Source organism: Mus caroli, chromosome 10 (assembly GCF_900094665.2).
Source record: "Mus caroli chromosome 10, CAROLI_EIJ_v1.1, whole genome shotgun sequence".
NCBI classification, from domain to species: Eukaryota; Metazoa; Chordata; class Mammalia; order Rodentia; family Muridae; genus Mus; species Mus caroli.
Window position 1 is genome coordinate 79,939,455 of NC_034579.1, and position 27,852 is coordinate 79,967,306.

Genomic DNA, 27,852 nt, shown 5'->3' on the forward strand with positions numbered 1-27,852 from the left:
AAATGGAGTTAGAGATAGTTGTTAGCCACCATGTGGGTGCTGGGAACTGAACTATGGTCCTCTGGAAGAGTGCTTTTTTTTTTTTTTTAAATTAATTTGTTTATATTCCAAAGGCTGCTCCTACTCCTGGGCCCTCTTTCACCGAGTCCCTTCCTCCATCCCTCTCCCCTTCTCCTCTGAGAGGGTGACTCCCTCCCCCCTGCCCCCAATATCAAGTCTCTGCCAGATTAGGCACATCCTCTTCCACTGAGGCCAGACAGGGCAGCCATGAAGCCTGAGCTGACTGACTGCTATGTATGTGTGGGGGGAGTGGGGAGGGGAGGTGGCAAGGGACTCATCCCAGCCTGTGTTTGTTCTTTGGTTGATGGCTTAGATACTGAGAGTTCCCAGGAGTCCAGGTCTGCTGACTCTGTTAGTCTTCCTGTGGTGTTTGCATCTACTTCTGGGCTTTCGGTCCTTCCCCAGCTTGGAAGAGTGCTCTTACCCCCCTCTCACCCCGAGCTATCTGTCCCTCCAGACCCTCTAAAAAGTGTTTTTCGCTGAAATGTTTTATCACAGCAACAGAAAGGAAATTAGGGCAGCCAGAAAACTGTTTTTCTTCAGCTGCATAAATTTGAGTTTGTTTGTTACACAGCAAGTGATGACTGATCCAGGGATCATGAGGATATATGACCTAATCTGTACTCTCAAATTGCTGGTCCACCCTGAAGGTCGGTCCACTTCCCACTGTATGAATCCTAGGCAAGGCCTTGTTGGGCCCCCGAGTCAGCTCATCTTTGGGCGCATTCCAACTCTATACCCATTAAGACTCTCAAATACTTACTTGAGGTGGGGGTGAGGTGATGCTGATTTTTGGGGCTCCTCACCCTGCTGGGAGGTGCTGCGTCCCTGCACAGGAGGCCGGTTATGTGAACTGAGGCTGACACTTGGCTTGGAGGCCTGGTTTGGAGAACTGCCACCAGATGCCCGGGATAGCTGTGGAGAGCCTGGTGACCTTTGCTGCTGTGGAGATCCTGACTGGGGACTCACAGGCTGCTGGCCTTGCGGGGAGAGTCGCTGTTGGGATGGACTCCTAGATCTGGGAGGCTGAGGAGACTGAGCCTGACGAGGGCCCCCTACAAGATGAAGAAAGAGTTAAATTTCAAGTTGCTTGGTGTGACTGTGCACTTAATACATGTTTATATAAACATGTTGTTTATAACTAAAAACAAGATAGATGCCAGATCTCAGGGAAGGTGGCTAAGGAACATCAGGAAACATCTAGATGGCTGGGGACATAGTTCAGTTGGTAGAGTACTTGTCTAGTAAGCACAAAGCCCTATTAATGATTCTCAGCATGGTTAGGCATGGTGGGGCATGCCAGTAATCCCAGTATTCAGAAGGCAGAGGCAAGAAGGTCAGGAGTTCAAAGTCTTCATTGATGACGTAGAGAATTCAAGGCCAGCCTGGGCAACATAAGACCATGTGTCAAAACAAAAGCAGCCACAAGAAAGCATTTAGATAATGGAGTCTGGAATGGTTGTCACATGGTGTGACAGGGTACCTTTAACTGACCTGTGGACAGTATATGCCAAGTATACACCACTAAACAGAGAAAAGGCAGCTTATAAGATAGCACGTGTTTGTTTTTCATTTTAGCATTAATGTACAAAGTCATGTAACAGAGAAACCCTGGGAAGTTGCACATTTGACAAGCAGGCCTCACGCTCGAGTGTTTGGATGGATTCACAGGGCCATTGGGTCAGGATAGGGATTGAGATGGTGTTATAGATAGAAACATGTTTCTTTACAAATTCGGATACCTTAACCCTCCATGTGACTGTAACGAGGTCATAGGTAAAGATTTGATGTAATAGGGATGAAGTCCTATTGCAAAAAGTGAGAGGTAATCAATCAGGAAGGTGTATGGAGTCAAGCACAGTAACTCATAGTAACTTGTAACCCCAGCACTTAGGAAGCTGAGGCAGGAGGACTGTGGAAAGCTGGAGGCTAGCCTTGGCTAGACAATGAGCTTCAGTCCAGTCTGTGTTTAGAGCGAGACACTATCTCAAATACCAAGACTTAATTCCCACTTGGTGTAAGACCTAGTACTCATTCTCTTCCTAAGAAATAAACACAAGAAAAAAGGAATGGATTCTTGTCTCTGTGGAAATGCAAAAGGGGAGAGCACATCTGTGCTTTCTAGAGAGGCTAAAAACTGACCAGGAGTAGGGGTGGGAGACTGAAGATAAAATCCAGATGTTTAAGTAAAAGGTTTATGAGTTTTGTATGTTGACTACATTTTTGTTGTCTCAACTCAGTGCAGGTCAAACAAAACATCTGCTTTCTCCTTTCATCTAAAATCTGTGTCCTGGTTCAATAACTCATTAACTATTACCACTGGGATCCATCAAGAGATACTTTGTCTATTTCTTACAGCTTTTGGCAAAGCAAGCAACTTAGTATTTTTTATTTGATCTATCTTTCTATCTTTCTATGTATGTATGTATGTATGTATGTATGTATGTATGTATCTACACACACACACACACACACACATGATTTTTCCTAAGCACGGAATTAATTGATCCTAAAAAGATGAAGTTTATTAAAAGGAAACTTCATCCTCACTGAGTTTGAAAGTAAGTTCAAAACAAGTTCATAATGTGCCTTGTTATTTATAGAAACTGGTGAAAATGTTTTAAAATTAGCCTTGTTATTTTTGGTCTGAATGTTAATTCACTGAGTGTTTCCTTTAATTACTTTAATTGGTTTTAAATTGATTATTTTTCAACTCACTCACATAGAGTTTAGCCACATGTTCCTTAAAATAATCTCTCTTTATCAAGTATGCTTTTCCTCTGGGCCAGAGAGAAGCTCAGAACACACTAGCTCTCTGTCTTTTAAAGGGCTGCCATTCAAAAGTGGTTTTAAAAAATTCTGGCCAGAGAGGGGAAGAAGGGGGCAGGACTAGGGGCTCAGTGGGCAGTGAATACAGAGTTTGGTACTATTTGTTTTTTGTTTTTTGTTTTTTGTTTTTTTTTCGAGACAGAGTTTCTCTGTGTAGCCCTGGCTGTCCTGGAACTCACTCTGTAGACCAGGCTGGCCTCGAACTCAGAAATCCGCCTGCCTCTGCCTCCCAAGTGCTGGGATTAAAGGTGTGTGCCACCACGCCCGACTTTGGTACTATTTGTAAGTCTGGTATTGTCAGGTTGGAGGGGAGGAGGGCTACATGTGTCAGAAGGGTTGCTAGTGACAACCATGAAGAACAATCTATTAGTCTATTAGAATTGTTTACAAGACAGCAGGTATTAATAGTAAGAGCCTTGTAGCTGTCATTAATCGTGACTTACTAGTGAGAGCTGAAGTCCTCCAGATCCACCTCTGTGCTGGATCCCTTTCTAATGGCCGCCATCGTTATCTTATACTTGGAAGCGGTTATTTCTTTCCTTGCCACTGAGGAACTTGAGCTTTGACAGGGGCGTTATCACTTAGCTAAACCTGAAAGGTGGTGAGACCAAAACTGGACTGAACGCATCTACTCCTCCAGAACGTGACTGTTCACTATACAGGGTTTGCTTTAGTTTGTGTCTAAAAGGCCCCCAAAACTCTATGTGTGAGGGGCTTCATCCAGGTTTGTGTCACTCTGGGGATAAAGTAGAAGGGCCAGGGCTTAATGGAAGGTAGGTCACTGAGCACATGACCTTGAAAGGGGGATGGGGGCCTAAGCCTTGTCTCTCTGTTTCCACAAGTAAACTGTCTTCTTCTATGACATGTTTCCACTGCTGTGAGTACTGTGTCATCACTGGCCCCAAACAAAGGGTCATGTGATTCAACCTCTGAAACAGGAGCCCAAACAAAGCTCTTCTTTTTAAGTTGGTTTTGAGTATTTTGTTACGAGGGGAAGCTGACCTCATGGTAGACTCCTGCAATCTCCCTTTGTGAAATTCTTCCTGCTTTCCCTGGGGCGGATGGTGGGCATAGCATAGAAAGGGAAAGTGGGTGGGCAAGCCCTGTGTGGGGCTAGCAGGTTTCTGTCCACACAATTACTGCTGCTGTTCTTTATTGTAAAGGGATCTGAGTTATTCAAACTGTGAAGACTTGTCACTAGAGAGAATAAAATACATTTTTGGAAGAAAGACTCTGAAATAACTGGGGAGGCTAACTCTGGCCTCCAGAATGAACACAGTTTTGGGTATGTTATTTATTATATGCCAACCCTCTGCCCCCTGTTCCTTGTCCCTGTGTGTGTGTGTGTGTGCTCGTGCACATAGCTGTATGGGTACAAACTTGCCTATGGAGGTTAGAGGTCAAAATTTTTCTTTTTTAAGACTGAGACTCTCCAAGTAGGTTAGTTGACAAACTAGCTTCAAAGATTCCCCCAGTCTCCACCTCTCCAGCTCTAGGATTACAAGCACAGTGCCACACCAAGGTGGTTTGTTTGTTTGTTTCATTTGGTTTTGAAATGTAAGATCAAAGCTGTCTCCTCAGCCTTCTACTCACCCTTTTGAGACAGAATCTCACACTGTAGCCCAGGCTGGCCTGCCATTGCACTCACTGGTAGCCCAGGCTAAATCCGCAGCAGTCCTCCTACCTCAGCTTCTTTGATGCTGGGATTACAGGTGTGACTCATCATGCCTTGTTTGTTATATTCAGAGAAGAGTATTTGATCACAGGTATTGAGAATTAAAGTGCCACCTAATTGGTATTTTAGGCCACGGTTAAATATAATTTTGATTACTGGGTATATATTTAGAGTATACAGGGTGGGAGGCAGTCAATTTTAAAGGCATTTATATGAGAAAGGAAGTTAATCGGGAGGGTTATACTAAATAAATAAAGTAACGGGGAAAAGAAGGAAAATGTTGTAAGCTATTTCATCACACTATGAACCCCAAGATTGTGCTGTTTACTGGAAAAACCTGTTTCTAGTTGTGGTGTGGTTTAGCCTTAGAGAACACCTTTAATTCCTCTGGCTGGTATACAGACAGTTCCTTAATATATACCTTTAATCCCAAACATGAGGGTAAAGTTAGTTTCTAGAAGGAAGCACCCAGGTTTGAAAGTGAAGTCTAATTGAGTAGCAGACAAAGTGATGAATCAGAGAAAGATTTGACAGAACAGGATATGCCAACTCTCACAAGGAAAGAGAGGCTACCTAAGGAAGAGCAGGGAAAGAGAGAGAAGGGAAGGGGCATCACCCTAGTTCTGTCATCACCTTGTTCTCTCTTCAACCTCTCTTTGTAAAAGAGAGAACAAGGTGATGACGGAACTAGCCAGAGAGTGAAAAGAAACCAGAAGATTAGAACATATTGCCAAAGTTAGTATGAAGCCAAGCAGAGCAATTCAGGAGAAGGCAAGAAAAGCCAGATTGAATCAGTCAGCTTGGAGAGGAGTTTGAACCAGATAGCTGAGTTGAATTAGCCAGCCAGAAATCAGAAAGAACTAGAAAGGGTGAATATATTCATCAGCAAGTCCCAGATGCTGAAAAACATTCTAGGCCTAGATTGTACAGAGGCTAGAAGCTTCCAGGACTAGGCGGCCTAGGTTAGCAGACAGAGGCAGTAGGCCTCTGAGACAACGTTGCTTTTACAGGAAGGAGAGAGAGAAGGCTGAAAGGGATGAAGGGAGGGAGGGAAAGAAGAGGGAACTGTGTTTCCTAGAGCTGTGGAAGAGGAAGCCATCTGTCACTTTAATAGAAGTGACTAGAAAGTTCAGGACAGAATGGAGACACCTTCTGTCAAGACCACAGGAGATCATCTGCCTTGGCATCCCCATGCCAAGCTGTTCTGAAGCCCCAGCTGGCTCAGAGCAGCGGAGCTGAGCACCCTCCTCTGCTGCAAGAGACATGCTTGTAGGTATTCCTCTTGAGCCCTTGCATGGGAGACCCTTCCTCCAGGAGGTCTTTAGCTATTCTTCTGACATGCCCTCCCACCCCCGGCCTCTTGTGGTCCTTCCTGTATCCACCTGCTAACAAGCAGCGGCTCTTTTGGAGTTGTGCAGGGATGGTTTTGAGGAATAATGTCAGCAGCTGAGGATAGGTTTTGAGTTTCTTTTATCTTTCTCACTCTAGCTGCTTGGCTCACAAATGTATACTCAGGCACCACTAGTGGCTAGAAATAACATTTCCCAGAAGGCTTAAAGGTCCAGGCTTGTAAACCAGCCATCCTCTCATTGTGCCTTCCTGGGCAAAGCTTCAACTTCCTACTGGGGAAAAGGGAAACAGGAACGCTTCCTCTACAGAACAGTAGGGAGGATGAATTCCAGTGTAGAAGGGAGTGGCCCCAGCACAGGGGCCGACAGGTTAAATACTTAGCCAATCCTTCTGTTCTCTCTTTCCAACTCCTTCCCTGACCTCAGGAGGACAGCATCCCTCCTAGGGTCCTCATCATGCAGATGGAGGGAGTATGCACAGTAAGGATAAAGCGCCAGGATGGATTGTCTAGACCAGCAGTTCTCATGGATCATGGCCTCATGCGTGTGTGGTCAACCCTTTTACAGGGATTGCCTAAGACCACTGGAAAACACAGATCTTTACATTACACTTCGTAACAGTAGCAAAATTAGTTATGAAATAGCAACAAACATAATTTTGTGGTTTAGAGTTAGCACAACACGAGGAACTGTATTAAAGGGTTGCAGCATCAGGAAGGTAGAGAACCATTGTCTCCAGCAATGCACTTTTATTAATTTAATTATTATTTAGTTGCTCTGTGTAGGTACACACCCTTGGATGTACACGTGGAGGTCAGAGGACACTGAGTGTCTTTCTCTATTGCTTCCTACCTTACTCTAGCCCAGTGGTTCTCAACCTTCCTGATGCTGTGACCCCTTAATCTAGTTCCTCACATTTCAGTGACCACCTTGCTACTTTATAACTGTAATTCTGCTACTATTATGATTCACAACGTATATGTCTGATATGCAGGATATCTGATATGCAACCATAAAGGGGTCATGACCCACAGGTTGAGAAACACTGTTTTGGACAGCATCTCTTATTGAGCCTGAAGCTCACCATTTGAGCTAGACTAACCCATTAGCCAGTTCCCAAGAACTGCCTGTTTCTCCCTTCCTCCAGTGCTGTAGCTATAGGCATGTTTGCCTATGCCTAGCTTGTTACTTACGTGATGGGGATTTGAACTCATGTCCTCATGCTTGCACAAAAGGAGTTCTTCTCACTGAGACCCCTCACAGTCCTCTGCACTGCATTTCAATGTCATCAGTAACAGTGTCTCTCTGTGGCTGACCTGTGGCTTACCTTGTGGAGATGGCCTTGGCTGAGGCTGTCCTAGTAGAGGTCCTAGCTGGCCTTGCCCTGGAGATTTTGCAGGTTTAATCTGTGGACCCTAGAGCAAGAGAAGAGAAAGGATGCCAGTGGCTACAGTATTTCTGGTGGGAGGCTAAGCCTTATATAAGCCTTAAAAGAAAATTACCGATGTAAAATCCACGATGCACAATTCTATAGTGTAGCTCATGATAGATTTTTAGAATAGATTTTTAAGATGCTGCAAATGCCCCCTGGCTCCAAACAGCCCCTTGAGTTTAACTACTTTCCCTCCTGTCTATGAAGAGATGAGTTTCTGTGGGATAAGGAGGGGCTGGGGTTGGGGGAAAGATTTGAAACTTGCTTTTCCAGAAGGCTAGCAAGCTGGTAAACTTTTGAAGAGTGGTCCGGTAGTCCCTGCTAGGGCCTGTGCGGTGTGTGTGTGTGTGTGTGTGTGTGTGTGTGTCTGTGAGATTGCTGGTTTGGGGGGTGGGTGGAGAAGCCTGAGACACAATAGTTTCTATTGACCTGTGCACAGAGGACATAGGGCATCTGTGTAAATGTATTCTTGCACACACCTCCGCTCAGGTCCAACATGGGAACACAGAGATGAATGTTGCTAACAATCTGTCTAAAGGCTGATGGGACAGGAATTTTCTTCCTACTGGATATGAGGGGAGAGGGCCCCTGCAAGGCCCTTCCTGCCTCTGTCCCCACCCCATTCTACGTGATGCCAGCCTGGGGTTATCTTCTTTGAATCCTAGGGGCTTTCATTCCAGAGCCACTATTCTTTGTTCTCAAGAGAACCTTACCCAAGGTCTCAGGGGTGAGGGCACTGTGGCCCCTGGCACCAGGAGTTGGCTCATCTTGGAGACAACAAGGTCAGCCATTAACTGCTTGTCTTCTTCCACGTGTTCTCCGATCAGGGGCATTGAACTGTCCATGACCTAGTGGCAAGGGAGCAAAGGAGGCTGAAGGACCCTGAAGAAGGCTTCAGATTCCAGGAATGTTGACACTGGGCTCAAGACAGAATGACCACTAGATGGCAATGTCCTCCATGCAAAGTGCCCAGCTGGGTCCTTCCTGCTGTCTGGGCTCTCTCCCTGGATTCAGTTCAACTCAGCCTCCACACACTGGAGTCCAGCAACGTGACCGGGGGCCAGGAAGCACGTGTTGACCTTTTCTGTACTTTTCTTTGGGGCGTCGGTCTCCACCCCCTCATTTCCCAACCCCTCATTTCCCACTCCACCGTCCTCCCAGGGCTGGGGCTGGCCCTCTCTCTTCTGGCCCAAGGTTAAAGATGTCCTCAGAACTGGGAACTAGTGGGGGCTCAGTTATAACAACAACTAAAAATTTGACACAGGCTGGAAGTGACCCAGGGTTAACAGAGAAGACAAAAGAGGAAAGACATTTGTCTTGGGGCTCCCAGCAGGACACAGGCCTAAAGTGAAATTCTCCTTGGAAATCAGCTGTCCTTAAGGAAGAAGGGGTGGCATTATGGGAGGTCATGTTGACCCAGTCTACTTTTGGAGTAGAAGGGGAAACTGAGGCTCAGAGATGTGAGCTAATGTGCCAGATGATCACTAGGTATCAGCAGCTGATGGTCTTAAGGGAACATAAAGTGTTGATATACCTGTGACAAGGCTGTGTTCACCACCTCTTTCCTCTACTGTTGGAATCCAGTCTTCCCCTGTCTGTCACCCGATTCACCCTGACAAACCCTCTCTGCCCCTTGCTCAACTCTGGGGTCATTGGATATTCTCACTGCCAGACCCTGTACCCAGGTCTCTCTGCCCACCCCTCTCCTGGCTAACTCCTTATCCATCATGAAACACCTAGTCTGCCCTTCCTCCAGAAACCCTTCAGGACCCAGGAGCCCCTCTGTACCCATGTCTTTGCTGAGCTCGCTCAACTATCCCATTGGGGAGCTTTGTCCCAGAATTATCATTGGCCATCTGTACCCACAGAGTCAGGGTGGCCTGTGTCCTGAGGCAGGTCGGGGGAGATTCTTGCAGTAAAGCTCTGTTCACCATGGGAGGGCTTGACAGTACAGTGTCACCGAGCACTGGTGATATATGGGGTACTATTCTAAGAACCAGGTATAGATGACGTCAGCACTATCTTCAGGTATCACTTTGCTGGGCTGGAGATGTGACTACAGCACTCACCTTGCATGCTAGGGGCTTCCACCCCTAGCACCCATGACTCCAACATTCAGGAGGTGGAGACAGGGGGCATCTGAGGTTCAAGGTTTTCCTACATATTGAATTTGAGGGTAGCCTGGGCTACATGGGACCCTATCTCAGAGTGAGTCTTCGAGGATTTTTACGGTCTCCATCAGTGGTGAGGAGACAGAGAGTTCTATAGCAGCAGGGACCTCCTAAGCAAGCACTGGGCAGCTCTGATGTCACATGAGGCAGCCAGGGTTCCAGGCCTGTGTTCTGCTGTGAACTTGCTTGGGGGAAGTCTCTTGTCTTTTCCGGGTCTGTCTTCTGTCAACTGTAAACTAAGGGTTCAGGCGACTGCTAAGACTCTCCTGACTGTGACTTTCAGGGGATTTTGAGTACAAGCACCTGGAGTGCCTCAGAAATTGAAAAGCAAACTAGGGTGTGGGTATGGATTCCAGAAGGGCCTGTAAACTGTCCCTAAATGGAGCTCTCTGGGGTCACGGGCAGTCTCCAGCAGCAGTTACAAAGGTGCTTAAGTCTGTCCCCAATGCTCCCAGGCGCCCAGCACCCTGCCTGTCCCTCTTTCCTTTAACCTTACCCATTGTTTTCTGCCCCGGATCGGATCGTTGTCTACATTCTCTGCGGAGAAATGGAAAATGGCGGCTACAAAGAACCTGAAGTCAAGAATTGGAATCCCCAACAGTGGACACAGACAAAAGGACGTGGATACTCACTCTCCCCAGGGAAACATTTTCTTCTAGTGAGCAAGGTCATTCCCTGGGCCAGATCAGAGAGGACGAGGTCCCGGGTGTTTCCCCTGAGCACCCTCACAAATGTGTCACAAGTACTGCGGAGACAATATTTTTGGATCTCTGCTGTCTTGCCCCCCTTACTGGGAAAGATACATTTTAGATTCCCAGGAACAAACTCCCTCTCTTCTTGACCCCACCCCAAACTCCAAAGGAAAACAATTCTCTAATGTTTCTGAGGAAAAAAAAAAAAGCCAAACAAACCAAAAAACAAATCTGAAAGCCATCTTTCTTTGTTTGTTTGTTTGAGGTTTTCTGGAACATTTGTGAAAAGTTGTTTTCTTGTGTTTAGAAGACCCAAACTGGCTTGTTTGTTTGTTTGTTTGTTTTTTAAATGTGAAGCATCTTTCATTCCTACCCTTGTTCAGTGTCCAGAGCTGGGGCAGATGGGTATGGATGGCTTTTTGTGCAAGTGGAGAGATCTCAGAGACCAGAGCTCACAGCTCTCTCTCATACTCTGTGTTTGTGTGTGTGTGTGTGTTTGCTCATGCATACATGCCCAAACCAGATTCATGTCTAATGTCCTAGTGAGGAAAGGCAATGCTGGGTGGTTTGACAGGTGCTGCTGATGTCCCAGGTGAAGTGGTCTTCTATTTACCTCTGTTTTGGTAACGATCAGAGGGACCGTGGTCCCTGACTTGAGCAGAGGATGGGGTCCTACACAGAGATGCCACTCATCTGGTGGGAGCATTCAACTCTCCTCCTGGTGACTTAACTAGTGAGAATGTTTGTTGTCCCGGGCTCCTGGCCTCTGCTGCCAACGGAACCCCTCCCTGACCTGGTGGTAACCCATTCAGTTACCTGGTGCTGTTTGCCTGTGGGTTCCTAGGCAGCGGGGCAGGCACAGGGATTGGTTGACTGGCTGGCTGCTTGTGGTCATCCGAACCATGTGCCTCTCATTAGTTGCCCACACTCGTGGAGAGGCAGCTGCAGGGGAGGGGTGACCACAGGGCTCCCCTCACGTGTGTTCGCCTGGTGTCACCTCATTCCTCCCTTATGGGCTGAGGAGCTAGCCTCATGGAAGGAGAGAGCTGAAAGGCCCACGTGTGATTGCGGAGCTAGGTAGCTGGGATTAGAGGGGAGCCCCCCCGAGGCCACAGGGGTGTTTCAGGTTAAAGTTGTGGAAGTGTTGGAGGCTGGGAACTGGGGAAGAAAGGAGGAGCTCCGAGGGGGGTAGGGAGGGGTCATAGAGGGAAGAGGATACTATGGGATGGAGAGATGTATAGGCTGCAGAAGGGTCTTGAGAGTGGTCCTGGGTCCCGTTTCCCATCTGTGAACATCTCTTACAATTCTGTTTCTGGTAGTTGCATCTGCTGCCCCCTCCCCCACCCCCACACTGCAGCCACACTCTGTACAATGGTGTCCATTTGCTCAATGATGCCCTGTCGCCTTCCCTTGCAGCCTGTCAATTCTGATTCTCCTGGGTTCAAGATTGCCTCTTAGAATTACCCAGTGCCTGGTCCAAAGGATTCCCTGGAGCCCATGGTTTTTATTTGAAGGAATGCAAGAGTGGAACCCTTGCACGGTGGTAAGGGGAATACATTTACTTCGTGTGCTTGAACAACGAGAACACTGGCACAGCATATTGTGGACTCTTGGCCTGACAAGCTGTGAAAAATCTGTGCCCTGAGTTTTGAACTTTGAGCTCAGAGTACTGAACAGGAAGGCTCCCCACTTTTGCTACAGTTGAGGTGGGTGCATGAAGCATGAGGGACTGTCTCACTATGCCCTGAGCTACAGGTAGGCTGGCCAGGAGCCAGAACATGGCTGCCCTGCTGGGATGGTCCAGGCTGGACCCTCCTGCTTCATTCCTCACCTCGATGATATAATCTCTGCCGTCCTTGCTGTGGACAGCCTTGACAGCACAGATGTCTAGGCCGCCGAACATTTCTGAGCAGCTGTCCACCCACAGCCTGTACCTGCAAAGACAGGACTGATGGTGAGCATGGGGTAAGATGCAAGGACAGAGGTCAGAGGGAGACAGCAGAGGAGTGAAGGCAGACAGAGGAGGGGATGCCACTCAAGAGAAGAAACAAGGGAGAAAGAGAGCAAGGATGGAGGAGAGACAGAATGAGTACTGCCCCAGGACCTTGGCTCTGCTGCTATAATAGGAAGCTTGCCTTGCCCCCACCCAGAGCCATCCAGACACCCAGACACGCCTGCAGCCCTTTTCCCTTGGGAAAGCTGCTGGAAGGGTTCTAAAGATCCCTCCCAGCTGCCCTCCTTGCTCAAAGCCCCAGCCAGACAAGAGCTTGTAGGAGGACAAAGGGCCTCATTCTCCCGGAGCCTGGGGAGGGTAAGGGGGTGGGCAGGGGAGCTCCTTCAGACAGCTCCTGACTTGCCTAGGGGCCTGGCCCTCTGGACCAATGGCCTTTATTCCTGTTCCAGTGATTGACAGCTGCAGGGCCAGTTTGCTTTGCTGGGGACAGATCTGGGCTATGAACTTTGACCCCACAACAAGGGGTTGGTTGTATCTGGGGAGATCTTCTGGGCTTGCACTTGGCTTCCGCTTGTGGAGTGGATTCGGGAGTCACAGGGAACTTTGTGTCAGTGTTCCTGCTTCTCTCCCCACTCTCTAGGGTCACACGGAACACTCCAGCTCCCACATCTATCTGTGTGTCTGAGCCGTCTGACCTGGAATGAGGAGAGAGCGTGGCTGGAGATTTCTAAGAACCCATTCTTTGATCTTTTTCACCACTGAGACCTAGAGAGAGGGTCTCTCTAAAAAGGGAAGCAAAATGATCTTGTTCATCTAGACCTCCCATAACTGGAACCGAGTCTAGTTCCCTCATCTAATCAGAGCCCGGAGCATGCTAGCAAGAGCAGGATGAAGGTCCCACATCCACTGGACTCCAACTCCAAATATGTGCCATTCTGTGCCTGGCAGGCTAACTAAGCTCACCATATATTGATCAGGGAGGGAGAGCTGAATTCATTTTTTCAGATGGAGAGGCTGAGGCTTGGAGACAGTCATAAATAGCAGATTGGCTTCCAGTCCCAGATCCTGTCTGTGACCAGGTTGTAAGCAAAACTCTCTCTCCTCTCTCTCTCTCTCTTTCTCTCTCTCCAACTTGTGTTTGTTTTTACTTGGCACAGAGGAGCCAGTAAGTGTGTATGCTTACTCACGAACATACCTGTAAACATGTTGGGAAGGAGCACATGTGTGCATGCATGAGTATCGGGATCCAAAGCCAACCTTGGGTGTCATTCCTCTGGAGCCTTCCATCTTGGTTTTTTTTTTTTTTTTTTCTTTTTTGAGACAAGGTCTCTCACTCAATGTGAGACTGCCTGGCTAGCCAACAACCCCCAGAATCCTCCTGTCTCTGTCTCCCCTGTGCTGGGGTCACAGCTGCCAGCTGCCATACCTGCTTGGCTTTTTTATGTGGGATCTGGGACTCAAACTCATGCCCTTATGTTTATATGGCAAACACCTTGTGGCCTGACCTGTGACTTGGATGCTTACTGTTGTTTCCTTCATGATTTTGGGGGAGCCTCTCCCTCCAGATGCCTCAGTTTCTTTTATTTGATTCTTGTGCTTGGGACGTACAAGGATAATGATGCCCATGTACAAATAAATGGCCAGCGTCGTTACTGGGTGGCTGCTACCTATTCTTAGTTCATCCTACAACTCATGGAACACAATGTGCTCCAGGAGCACAATGCCTGAGACACACTTGTGAGTCAAAGTCCTTCCTGGAGAGATAGAAGCAGTCTAGACTTAGGACTGGAGGCAACTAGATTCCAGAGGCTGTTTTCAAATGATGAACATCTAGGTCGTCTGTGTGTATCACCCCATGGGCAGAAATCCCAGGGGCCAGGAAAGACAGGAAAGGTTTCCTTCAACTAGGCAGACTAGCACTGATCAAACGGTGTGAAAATCGCTCAGGAGTCAGGCTCCCCAACAAGCAGGGAGCCAGGGAGGGGCTGGTCCTGATCAAGGGTCTGCAGTGACTTTGGGACGGTAGGAACTGGACTAGGTAGGTCTGTCCAGGCCATGAACACAGCTCTAGACTACACGAGGGACAGTGTATGCTAGGCTGAGCAGACCCTGTCCTGTGAAGGTTCCTTTTGGAACCATCCATGTGGCTTGAGACTGAGCTGAACCACAGGATGGTGGCAACCTGGAGGTCTCCATGGTGATCTTCTGAAGCAATGGAGAAGGTAAGACTTACAGTCCGGGACAGTCAAAAAGAGGGCACTGGCTAACCATGAAGGTCTCCTGGGGGAACAAGTGCCAGGCACACTTCCATAAGACTTAACTGGTACAAGGGAGTTCCAAGAGGGTGCTGTAGCCCCTACCTAGGCTTGCTGAGAAGGGCCTATATCCACCTTGGCAGGCCCATGTCACAGGGTTTAGTCTTTCAGATGACATGCAGACTTGTCTACTGCTATCTTCATTTTCCAGTTGAAGAAGTTTTGAATTGCCTGTAAACTTATCTAGAAGGGTTGGGGCACTCACCTTGGTTCATCTGGCTTCCTAAGCTTACAGCCTCTGAACTGGCAGTTCTACAGGGGCTGGGTTGATGTCTCTTTTCACCACCACTGCTTCTCCAAGCCCAGTTCTAAAACTGTAGCCCACAGTGAGTGCGTATGACATAGTCACAGAGATGAAACCAAAGCTAGCTCCTTCAGGTTCCCACGCATTCTTTAGGATGGAATTCTGGTGCCCCGTCCTTCGGAAATCCTTCCCTGGTCTCTCTTTCCCTAAGTTTCTCTGAGTACCCTGTCTCCTTGTTCCTGTCTCTTATGCTATCCTCACATTACTGTTTTGGGCTACAATTGTCTCCTCTCTTAGAGAAGAAGGGAAAGATGGCTGTTATTAATGTAGGAGGGGCAATTAATTTCCCTCCTCCTAAAGACTTCTTGAGAAATAGCATTATATCCCTTCTGGAGATTCAAAGGTAGCCACCACTCCAACCTCCAGAGTAGAAACTTGACATAGATTTAGACAAATGCAGCCATGTGGCCTTCTCAGCTAGTGACTGTCTTAGGGATGATCACGTGACCCAAAGCCTGGCTAATCAGCCAATAAGGTTCCATCCCAGGCTTTGGATGAAAGGCAGGGAAAGGTGCCTCTTTTCTGTTGGACTTGACAGTGAGGCTTTAAGCCTGGCGATGCTATGAACCTCTGTTGGAGGAAGTATGATCCAACATGGCCATGAAAGAAATGATTTCAATAGATAGGGGTGGGGATGGAGTCCTACATCCCTCCTGAACACATACCTCATCATCAAAAGCTAGTAAGTCCCAAAGCACAAACTAACATGCTGTGTTCTGATGCTTGTAGCTACGCCACAGTTCTTAGAGGAAATACTCAGTGCATTTTACCTTGGCCTCCTTACTGCTCAGCACACTGTGGCATGCAGTAGGTGCTCTGTGTTTACTGACCCTAGAGGTACCTTTATTACCTGCATGCAGGCAGTGTCCAGTGGGTTCCTAGGGAAGGTGTCTGTGACTGATGCGGAGAGCAGGTGCCCAGCCACTCCTCAACTGAGGAGGTCAAACATGGTAGTGCTTAAAGCAAGAAAGACCTATAGGTCCCCCAGCCACAGAGTACCTCAAAGGACTCACAATTTAAGGGGGATTAGTTTTTCCCTCTTTGTATGGTCTGAGGAACGCCGGTCTCCATTTTAATAATGTCATTTTAATCATTAATTGTTTTCTCCTAGATATCTGTAAACAATTAGGGACTGGTGAAGGTTCCCAATTTCTCTCACTGAGGCAGCAAGGCAGGAGCCAGAAGACTTGAAACCAAGACCTCAGTGTTCTACACTCACTTCTGGAACATGGGACAAACCACTTTATTTCTCTGAACTGTCACCATTTGTAAATGTAGTTTTGACAGGTACCCTGCCGTTGATGCTGACCAGATAGGAAAGCAAGCTGGGAAGTGCTCAGTGGGTGGGGACACCGGGCAGAGATGGAAGTGCCATTCTCACCAGGTGCTGGTGCATCTTTCTGAGTGCCCTTTGTCTCTTACCTTTCTGTCATGGCCACCTGCTCCAGCATAGCAGAGCCTGTATTGGCCTTCCAGTTTCCAGAGATGGAGGTTCTCCTGGGTTAGAACAAACCACACGTCAAAGACATAGAGATCTCTATCACTAATCTACCTTCCTTCTTTGCTTTTGTGGTTAGGAGATGTTGTTTCAAATATGTGGCCCAAATTATGCATAGCATGTACTTTTATTATCAGTCATTTCCATTAGTGCTAACTGATTTATTTATTCATGGATACTATGTATTGTTTTCTAAACTTTTTTTTTGAAATTTAAAGATTAAATTGTATTTATTTGTGTCTTTTGTTTATTGTATTTTCTGTGTCTGAGTGTTTTGTTTGTATGCTGTGTGCCATGTGGATGCTGGGAACCAAAGCCTGGTCCTCTTCAAAAGCAATACAATTTCTGTAACTGCTGAGCCATCTCCCCAGCTGCTGAGCCATCTCCCCAGTCCCTAGGTTAAAATTTAAAAAGGCTGACACCTTGGATAAAATGACACAAACGTTGGTGCTGCAGTGTGGCCAAACCAGATTCCACAAGCCCCAGCTTGACCTTTATCATCTTACGGTGCCTTTGGGAGGTAAGGAAATCTTCATTCAGCAAGTAATGCCTGGGAAAGAGAAGTTAGGTCTCTGGGGTCATGCCCTTAAAGGGATCCTGGTACTTCTTGTCTCTTCTTGGTTTCCTGGCTACCATGACGTGAGCCGTTTCTATGAGAGTGTTACCATAGGAACAAGGACAAGAAACCATATAGGCTGAAACCTCTGAAACTGTGAACTGAAATAAACCTTTCTCCCTTTTAAGTTGGCTGGCTCAAGTACTTTGTTACAGTAATGGAAAAAGGACTAATATGCATGACCTCTTGTTTTTGAGGAGAACTAGGGCATTGTATCACCTTGTGATTCTGGAATTTGGAGAAGGTTTAAATGTGGGGAAATGGTCTGAGGGAGGAAGCGATTACTTTCCCATGGTGAAGAGTTGGAAGGCTTTGTGACCTCTGTCTGCCTTGTCACCCCCTCTCAATTCCATTTCTGGATTTCATTCTGCCTCAGTCATGGCTGTCTTCCTTCTTAGGGCTTGTCTGTGCATGGCTGGTGTCCTGATTTGAACCCTACACTCTCACTTTTGGCTCAGGCAGCTTTTGCTACCACCTTTGCCTTTCTAAGTCCTCATTTGAATGTGGCTTGTAGCACACCTTCCTGGACTTTCATAGACTGCTCTGCCCTGCTTCCCTCCCCTCCCTTACCCTACTTTCTCCTTCCCTCCCCTTGCCCTCCCTTCCCCTCTCCTCTCCTCTTTTCCCGTTCCCTTTCTCTCCCCTCCCCCCTCTCCTCTCCCCTCCTCTTTCTCCTATCCTTTCTTCTTCCCTCCTCTCCTCTCCCCTCCTCTCCTCTGCCTTCCCCTCCTCTCTCCTCCCCCCCCTTCTCCTCTATGTTCCTTTTCTCTCTTCTCTCTCCTCCCCAGTACTGTGCTCAGGAGTGCTCATCTAACCTGCTTGGTAGAGGAGAAGCCCTAAAAAATGGGGATCATATTTCACGCTATCCCTTGAGGACACTGTTCCAAGGGAACTCAGCATATAGTAGGTGCCCAATAGCTACTGACTGGGTGAGGGATGATATAAGCTGGGGAGAACCCAGGACACATTTGGACTCCTGTAAGCAGGCCCATAATTAAATGCTTTATTTTATAAGTGCCTTTGTCATGGTATCTCTTCACAGCAATAGAACAGTACCCAAGATACAGCTCATCACTGAGAAAAGCCAAGGCAGGAGCTCGAGCAGGGATCGGGGGAGCAGAGACTGATGATGCAGAGAGATCATGGGAAAGCTGTTTATTCATTTGCTTTCTAGTTCATGTTCAATTACTTTGTTAACATAGCCCAGGGCTACCTGCCCATAGATGGCACCATCTACATGAGGTTGGGTCCTTCTCCACCAATTAAGTAATCAAGAAAATGCCTCACGGACTTAATAGCATGGCTAATCTGATGGAGACAATTCCTCAACTGAGAGTCCTTCTTCTCAGGTGTGCCTAATGTTTGTGTCACAAAACTGTGACAACAGGGTTCATAGGCCCAGCCTTCATCCTGGATTTGGTTTAATCTAAGGGGATAAAGCTGACCCCTCCTTAGGCAGCTCACTTCCTGCCCTTACTAGCTTTGAGCCAGAGGACTGGTGAGGTAAATTAGCAATGGATATGAATTCCAGGGAAGCACATGAAATCCCAAAGTCACTGGCTGTGTGTGGCTCCAGGACATGTTCATTGAGCCGTGCCTTGGCTGTTCAATTACAGCATTTGGCATTGTGCATTAGAGGTGATAGAAGGCAAGAGCCGATGAACATGGAGCTTCTAGCATGTTCTAGTGATTTACCATGGGTAGCATCTCCCAGTCTTCAACTTCTTCCTTGGTAAAATGGGAATCATTGTAGACCAAGTGAGACCCTAGTGGGGTCCTGTATGAATGAGAGGAAATATTCCCATCAGCCTCTCAGCACAATTGGGCTGTACTGTTTGTTATTTTTAGTAAGAGGAGATGAGAAGGCATTGAAGAGCTAAAGCAGCAGGAACTCAAGCCAGACGGCTTTCCTTCCAAGAGGATGATGGCTGGGAGAGCTGGTACCTGAGGTCTGCATTAGCATCTGAGACATGTGTCCAAGGGCTTCCAAGCATCAGCTTGTATCAGCCCCACAGAGCCGAAGGAGATGGCACCAGTGTTATCCTCTCTTGATGGTAGATGCCCTCAAACTGTACCCCACAAACTCATCATACAGAGGTCATGGAGTCCATTATACATGGATGGAAGGACTCTTGTTTTTTACTTGAATGAGATGCAGCCAGTGGGATGTAGGGTAGTATGCAGATAGTGGTCAGAGCAGCTACCTGGACTATAATCGACTTTATTTATCTGGGCTGGTGTAAGAGAATCATGAACTGTGTGGTTTGTAAACAACAACTCATTTCTTGTAGTTCTGGAGGCTGGAAAGACTAAGCACAAGATGCTTAAAGATTCAGGTTTGGTGAGGACACATTTTCTGGTTCTTAGACGGTGTCTTTTTACTGTGTCTTCATGTAGTCGATGAAGTAAGGGGTCCTTCTGAGTTCTTTTTCTAAAAATGCTGCCTTAACTTGATACAGCCTAGGATCATTGGAAAAAGGCATCTCAGTTGAGAGACTTACTAGGTCAGATTAGCCTGTGAGCATTTCTGTGGGACTGTCTTATTGCTAATTGAGGCAGGAGGGCCCAGCCCATGGTGGGTAGCGCTATTCCCTAGAGAGGTGTTCCTGGGCTGTATGAGAAAGCTAAAAGCATGGGTCTATTAGTCAGCCAGCAAATAAAATTTTTTTCATGGTCTCTGCTTCAAGCTCCTACTTGAGTTTCTGCACTGACTTTCCTCAGTGATGGAATGGAAACTGAAATACAGTGTTTTCTTCCCTTGAGTTGCTTCTGTTCAGAGTGTTGAACAGTCAATAACACAGTGGAGCTAGAACAAGCATTGAATGCTTTCTGGAAGGTTCTACCCTGATGGCATATTCCCCTCTCTGAACCAATTCCTAAGATTACCACTTAAGAGGGGGTGGACTTTCAATATGAGTTTGGGGTGGGAGGGTTTCTAAGACCAAATGTACAACCTTAGAGGTGGACGAGAAGCTTCTAGCCTGAGCAACTTTGGAAAAAAAGTGAAGACAGAAAGACTGGAGGTAAATGATACTTTCTATAAGCACGTGCTGTGGTTGGCAGTGTTGTTTCCCACTGGACCACCAGGCAGAGGCTGAAACTGTTCACATGGATGAGGGTCAAGTAAAGAGCCCATTGAGTGATGGATGGTGGAAGCCAGCTCTTCCTTGGCTGGCATAGATGTATAGATAAGCAATCAGGGAGGGCAAAAGTGAGCTACATGGTACAGGATAAAAGTCCAGACAGCAGTATGGCTCCATTTAGAGTCATATACATGCAGGCAGATATATGGAGAAATAATTATGGATGTACACATGTGAGTGGGCAAATATGCATATGTATGTCCTGGTATGTAAGCTAAGAGAATCTATAAGCCGTCACATCTCAGTGGCAGCAATCAGAAAGAGCCTGAGTGTAGAACAGAATGTGGGCCAGAGGAGGTTGAATGGCTATGGGCAGGGAGGACAGTCTCAGCTGAAGTCTGACATTAGTCCCATCCCTTGGATGTGGACCAACCGAGGGTCCAGGACTCTCTGTAGGCAGTGACAAATTGGAGCTGTCAGGCCAGAAGGGCTCAGCCTGAAGAATGCAGCAATGAGGTAATCCTCAGAAAAGAAACTGGGGCAAGGTAACACCAATGTCAAATGCAAATTCTAGCCATGAGGGGAGAAGGAGGGGAATGATACCACGGTGCCACAAGAATGAGCCCAGCGGAGGCAGGAGTGGGAGATCTGATCTCCGAGGTAGGGAGAGGACAACTGAAAGCAGTAACTGCTCTGGTCTGCCCTGGGGGGAAACAAGGGTGGTCGACTAACATGAAGGGGCAGAACTATCCCTTGAAAACTGGCTTTTATGTCTTTTCTGGGACTACCTCCTTCTCTGTCAACTTCCAGTGTCCCAGGCAATTGTACAGTTGCAACCAAGTGCATGGATCTCAAAGCTTAAAAGTCACCCCTAGCCCACTATTCTATCTATCTATCTATCTATCTATCTATCTATCTATCTATCTATCTATCTATCTATCTATCTTGGTGTATGTGTGTGTGCATACATGTGTACCTGTTGAGTCTGGAGGAAAACCTGGGGTATCATCCTTAGAATGCCGTCTGTCTTCTTTGCATCAAGGTCATTCATTGGCTGAGAGGTAACCAGTTAGGATAGCTTGGCTGGTCAGGGAGCCCCAGGGAGCCTCCTGTCTTTGTTTATCTAGTGCTCAAGAGCATATGACTACATGTGTTATTTTTGTTTTGTTTTGCTTTGTGAGACAGGGCTTCACTATGTAACTCTGGCTATGGATCTGACTGTGTAGTCCAGGCTGGTCTCCAACTCCCAGAGATCTGCCTGCCTTCCAACTACTGGAATTAAAGGTCTAAATGACCACACTCACCTTCGTAGCTGGTATTTTTATGTAGGATCTGGGGATTGAACTCAGGTTCTTGTACTTGAAAATCAAGTGCTTTATTCATTGAAATATCCCAGACCTATTTAAAATCACACACACGTGCACACACACACACACACACACACACACACATACACACTCACGAGCATACACACATATGTGAGTGAGTATGGAAGCTAGCTTGGGTGTTGTAGAAGACAGACTCTTTCACTGTAACTCAGGGCTTGTTAATTAATTATGTTAACTTGGCTGGTCATTGAGGCCCCAGGATCCTCACCAGATCTAGGATTACAAGTGTGCTCCATCATATCTTTTTAGGTGGGTGCTGGGAATCACACTCTGGTCCTCATGCTTGCACTTTCCCAAGTGAGCTATCTCCCCACTCTCCATCTGGCCCTTTACACAATGTTTTTCTGATGGCCTAGGCAATCTGGGTAAAAAGCTTTGGCAGAGGATGCATTCACAAAAATGCACAGCACAAATAGGCACAGCTTTGATTGACTTGGCATCTTTACAGAAGCAGGTGACAGCTTCGCTTGCCCACAGGATTCTCAGGCAAAAGCTGTGCTGCATAGAATCACATGGACTGACAGACTGCCATTTCCTGATATGGAGCTATGGACATAGTCAGTGCTGCACAAGGGTGACAAGAAGAAGGCCACACTTGCCTGCTGGGTCTCACCATTTGAAGTGGAACCAGCAACAACATTCCAAATGAGGGACGCAGAGGCCCAGTAGGAGGCAAGACCTCTGCAAGGGGGAGCCTTTCCACCTGCTCCAGAGTCATGCTGAAACGGATGGCCTTAGGCCCAGGTTAGCTTATCCTTTGTTGATTCGCACTGAAGCCGAGACAGGGGACTGCCTTTGTCACAAGACATTCATGTTCTTTATTTAGAGGTTGCACTTCCTTCTTGCTCAAATTACCTGCCTTCCTGCTGGGACTCACCATAGGGATTTCCTGCCTCTCTCTAAGCAAAGCAAGGGACAGATCACACTCTGAGATGCGTGCTGCAGAAGACTCGGGTGGGTCCTTCACCTATTGGTGCCATGATCATCAGCTGTCACTTCTGGCTCTGTACATCCCTAGGACTGCCCTGAATCTCAATGCTTCAATCAGGAATGTCATGGGATTTCTGTTTGTTTTTAGAGTTTCTGATCACCTATGATTTTATAACTTTTTTCTTTTTTTTTAAAAAGCAAAACATAATATTCAGAGGTAGTTTCTATTGTTTGCAACCAGAGAATTTAATGTGTCTTCTGAGTGATCTTGTTGGTTCCAGAGAATAATAGATTGCTGTTCAATATACACACTAGACCATACAACTTTCTCCGACACATAGAAAATCCTGACCCTTCAGCAAGATACTCAAATCAAATGATTTAGACTTCTCTCTCTCTCTCTCCACACACACCCATACACACACACACACACACACACACACACACACACACACACACACACACACACGCTTTCTAGAGAGATCTACCCTGAGCTAAGCTGCAACAGAACCCGCAGTGAGGACGCACAAAGAATCCTGATAGAAGAAAGGACTCCTCCCACCTTCTAGACCCTGCCCACGGACTCCTCCCATATCCCAGCCCCTCCCACCGACTCCTCCCACTTTCCAGCCCCGCCCGCAGACTTACATGTATGCCTTGTAGTTGGATCCAATCTTCTGTATGCGGATGTCATACTTGGAGTCAATAAAGGCCTCCGTGGTAGCATAGGTTTTGGCCATGGCCACCACGCTGGTGATGTCCTGGTAGTCGTGTTGGTTTTCTACTTTGATCTGTGGGGTAAGGAGGGCATGAGTGGAGGGGTGAGTGCGGCTGTCCATTTGGTCTCTATCGTACACCTGCCCAGACCAGAACGGGGCACTCGAATCTGTCTTACAGGACGTGAATCATCCCACTGCCTACTCCAAGGAACACAAGAGGAAGGGACTCGTTTCAGCAGGGAACGCAGGGGCTCTTTAGGGAACAGGTGAGCTACAAAGGGGTTTAGAATAATAAATACTTCTGTTTTAGACAGGGTCTCCCTCTCTTCCTGTCTCCCTCTCCTTATCTTCCCCTTTCCCCATCTCCTCCTCTACCTCCCTCCTTCCCTCCCCCCACCCCCCTCATGTAGTCCTGGAGCTTCCTATGTTGATCAGGTTGGCCTTGAATTCAGAGATCCCCCTGCCTTTACCTCCTGTGTTCTGGATTGAAGGTGTGCGCCACCATGCCCAGCCTGTGAATATACATTCTGGGTGTGTGATTGGTGGCATGGGGGAGGGGGTTGAGGGGCAAACCATGAGGAACATCAGAGTTTCTCGGGCAAGGTGGCTGGTCACGTGGTTGTTGGGGGTAGGAAAGTGGGGACAATGGCTGGGGGGCATCCTAGGGGGCAGTTTGTGAAAGGTTCTGCTGGCTCTCATCATGTGCTCAGATCTTGGAAGCCACAGGAAGAGTGACTGGAGTTTAAGTGAGCAAGGGCTTTAATTTGTATCTTCAGGACAATCATTCAATTGTATAAGAGGATGAATGGGAGAGTGTGATAGACAACGGAGAAACTAGTTAGAAAAAAGTGGTGTGTGTGTACCATGTTTGCATGTATTTAGTGGATGCTATGCATATGGTATGATTTTGAATGTTCATGTGGGATTTGCTGTATATATCTTGTGTTTATACCTGGTGCTGCTGTGTGTATACAGTAGTGTGTATTTGGATGTACACTTGCTGGCTTTATAGTTCAGAAGCTTGAGGGAGAAACTTGCCCTGTTTATTGGGTTGAGGCCAGGACCCTGGGGTAATGTTTTGGGGGTAAAAAAGAGGTCTTAAGAAAGCTCCCAAGACCAAGTGCAAAATCAAGTCTCTATGGCAGTGAGCTCAAGTAGAAGCTGGATCTTAGAGTCCATGGACAACAAAGTGGAGTGCCCCTTCTAGTTGGTCATGGAGACCCTACTTATTTAGAGTGACACTCTTCCATTCTTTCCTCATGTTGACAGTGGAACATCTGACCCTGGACCAAAGGCAGGGAGAAGCCCCAAGGGGCTGAGTGCAGGGACAGTGTGGCTGGAATTGGGAAAAAGAGTAGGGCTGAACCCCAGGGTACCTTCTTTCCCAAGTCCTCTGCCCACTGCATCTTAGCTCTGATAACACCATCCCTTCCATAGTGTGGTCTATGCACATGCGCACCAACTTCATAGCATACAAAGGGCACCCTCAGGGTCATGGCATGCAAGATACACATTATGGTCTTTCTACAGATGTGGTAACTGAGTTGTCTCTATTGAAAGTCAGTGCATCAGAGCACAGTGCCTATAATAAAACCCTGACCCAAAGGCCCATCTCTGTTGCTAAGCAGTTCAGGGTCTTTGCAAGTGCAGGCTTTCTCTTCACCGTGAGAGTTGTAGGTAAGCAAGCCTTCTCTTCACCCTTGAGAGTCCAGCCTTGTAGCAATGATGCTCAGGCACATGGTGCAGAGCAAACAAGATCGACCAGGAAAGGTCCCTATGTTCTGTTCATTTTCCAGCTTGAAGGATCCCTCTCTCCTTCCAGCTGTAGCAGAGGGAGAAGTGTGCCTTGCTCCTTTGTCTTGGGTCTCCTGAGGCTCTGACTGCTGGATGTTCCCCCTCCTTTTAGCAACAGGGACCCTACAGTTTAATCCAAGGACCTGGTCTCCAAGATACAGATTCTTTTGTTCTAGTGTCCAAGTGGATGTGGTGAACTCTTCAAGTTCTAGCCAATGAGAACGAAGTAGATGTGATGTGAGCTGCCTGTTGGTGGACCCTGGAGGTTAAAAGACCTCCATTTCCCCTTTCCTTCTTTCTTATGGCTGTGATTAGGATATGGTAGCTGGAGTAGTCATCTTGGGCCATGAGATAGGAGTCATATTTTGAAGATGGCTGAATGGAGGCCCCCGGTGTTATAAACCCCACTCAGCATTTTGTACCTTTAGATTCTTACAGGAAAGAGCAATGAACTTTAACTTGTTTGAGATCTATTGTTTTGTTCTCTGTGAGATAAGCTGGACTGTCTCTCTGCCATTTATTTTTAGTCTCAGTTATTGTGATTATCATGATGGGACAAGTCAACAGAGCTCTGCCGTCTGCTATGGGCACTTTGGGCTCTCACCACTCTCCGTTTCTACTAGCTTTCACTTTATGCTTCTTTCCCAAGCCACGGTCTTCATGTCTCACTCTCTTGGATCACATCGGAGTCACATTGGCCTCTGTTTTACTTATATGGCTTGTTAGAAGGACAAGAAACCTGGCAAAAGCAACTTGAAGTTGGAAGGGTAGGTTTATTTTGGTGAACCGTTTGAGGAAATAGCCCATCATGGCAGTAAAGCCATGTTGGTGGGAGCATGGAGTGTCCAGTCACATCCTATCCACAGTCACCAGGCATAGTTATGAGTTGTTCACCCAGTCCTCCTTTATATTCACCCTGGCAGTTAGGATGGGTCTTTGCACTTCAGCTCACCTAATCTAGATAAGCCCTCATGGATAACTCTTCCATGGATTCTTTCAAAAGAGCCAAATGTCCCTAGCAACAGGATATTGTTCTCTTTATAGAGGGCTCCCCAGATTGTATAACCCTGGGGCTCCATAAAATCCTGGCTCTTCTCTGGATATACTGTGCCTGTCTCCCTTTAGATACTGAGCTTCTTGGGAATGGATATGGACAATAGATTATGTTTTAAGTCATAACATTCCTGTCTGGCATGCTAATTATAGGTGTTAAAAGGTGTTTTCTGGAATGACTCTAAGAAGCTGGATAGAGACCAGAACTTGTGGTTGGGAGAGGGTCATGGTAGAGGGAGACCTAAATGAGTCAGAGAATGGCAAAGCAAGTGTGCTTTGTGGATGTGCATTTTTTTCTACAATGTATGTGTAGGTGTGTGGAGACCCAAGGTTGGTGTCATGAAACATCTTCAGTTATTCTTCCACCTTATTCATTGAAGCAGACTCTCTCAATCAAAGCCAGAGCTCACCCACACAGCTAGTCTTGCTGGCCATATTCCTCAGGTCTCTCCTGTCTCTGCCTTCAAGGGACAGCTCCTTGGTGGAATTACAGGCAGGCTTCCATGCTCACTCACAATTTATGTGAGCTCTGGGGATTTGAGCTCCAGTAGGGCTTACCCACTGAACCATCTCCCCAGCCCCTGAAAAAGTATGTCTTTTTATAAGATGATATTTTTTTCAAATTTCTAGACTGGATGTTACCATGTCAGAGTGCCAAAAGCCCTAATGGAACCAGGAATCCTGGAAAAGAGGCAAGTGGCATGTATCTGGCTGGCAGAGCTGAAGAGGACTCTGAGATGGCCCTTAGGACAGAGATGTAGGGTATTGAGGGCCATGAGAAGCACAGTTGCGGGATGTAGAGCTGGGCTCTGGCCAGGGAAACTTGGCATTCTGTCTGACTTACTGCCTGGAAAAGTCTCCATGGGTTCACCAAGATGGGATGAAAACAGGAAGACCCAAGCGAGCTGTGATTCAAGGAGACCCATGTGCTAGCCTGAGTGTGGGGCCAGAGAACTCCAACTGTGAAGGCACAGCCTCACCACCCACCCCATCTTGCCTGCAGCTCTGCTCTTTTCTCCACTCCCTGCCTCCTTTTGCCTTCTCTCTTTTTCCTTCCCCACCTCATTGTTCCCCTCTCCTGTTAACATCTCTTTCTCTCCCTCTTCTATATGTTTCATCTTCCTATTTAATTGGTTGCTTGCTTCTCATCTTTCTCTAGGTGTTTTCTGCCACCCTCTTTTGCCCCCTCACCTTCAGCTTGCCTTTCCCCTCCTCTTATTCTCCTGCTCTCTGTTTCCTATGATGTCTCTGTCTCTCCTGCCCACTTCTCCCTACGAGAAGTTTATGTTTAGGGTTCCACCTACTTCTCCCTTACTGCCCATAGAATTACTTTACTTCCCTTGTGTGTATCTGTGTATATGCATATGTAGTATATTATGTATATGATGTATATGATATATATGATGCAAATGTACACATATATGTACATATTATATATGATGTTTTATGATGATATGTATATGCATATGATACATAGGTATATGATGTGTATGTGTATATGCATGTACACACATGTGTGCATGTGAGTGTGTATGCTGAAGAGACACTAGGAGGGAAAGTGGCCAAAGAGAACAACAGGAACTGCAGAAGGGCCAGGATTTCTGATGGGAATTCTTCTGTGAAGACCAGGAGTTCCAACCCGGGGACAGGAGAAAGATCTACACTCCCAAAGGACTGCTTGTCATGTGCTCAGACATCTCCAGTGAGGGGCAGGGTCTCTTCAGGGAGCCTCTACCTCCTCTCACTGTATGTTGGCCCAAGAATAAAAGAAAGGTCCCTGTGAACTGTCTTGCCATCTGCCTGTATCTGCTCTTCATCTACTTTAGAAGAAGTTGAAGGAGGCAGATTGTAATACTGAGGCTAGAGAACAAGTTAATTCCAAAAACCCTAGAAGCGCAGTGATTCCCAGGGGTACTTAAAACAATTCTGGGTTCCAAGCCGCCACTGCCATATGCTGTTGACTCAATTCATTTGCCAACGTTCATGGGTT

The 27,852-nt window shown here is 47.1% G+C and overlaps 1 protein-coding gene and 1 long non-coding RNA gene across 4 annotated transcripts in view; one reads left to right on the top strand and one right to left on the bottom strand.

Annotated features, from left to right (window-relative positions):
- Nucleotides 1-27,852, bottom strand: part of Syn3 (synapsin III) — a 437,574-nt gene that overhangs the window by 1,372 nt on the left and 408,350 nt on the right. For 2 of the 3 annotated variants that reach the window (XM_021173742.2, XM_029482726.1), the window contains exons 8-13: nucleotides 22,945-23,087; nucleotides 16,204-16,278; nucleotides 12,040-12,142; nucleotides 8,059-8,193; nucleotides 7,241-7,328; nucleotides 824-1,115 (exon numbers count right to left, since the gene is read on the bottom strand). In XM_021173742.2, coding sequence (XP_021029401.1) covers nucleotides 824-1,115; nucleotides 7,241-7,328; nucleotides 8,059-8,193; nucleotides 12,040-12,142; nucleotides 16,204-16,278; nucleotides 22,945-23,087 — 836 coding nt within the window. Of the gene's footprint in view, nucleotides 1-823; nucleotides 1,116-7,240; nucleotides 7,329-8,058; nucleotides 8,194-10,176; nucleotides 10,262-12,039; nucleotides 12,143-16,203; nucleotides 16,279-22,944; nucleotides 23,088-27,852 lie in introns of those variants that run through there. The other variant, XM_029482727.1, reaches the window with a different exon arrangement.
- LOC115032154 lies at nucleotides 20,577-27,058 on the top strand. Its single transcript, XR_003837805.1, has 3 exons — nucleotides 20,577-20,638; nucleotides 23,194-23,281; nucleotides 26,493-27,058. It is a non-coding gene; the product is annotated as an uncharacterized LOC115032154 (long non-coding RNA).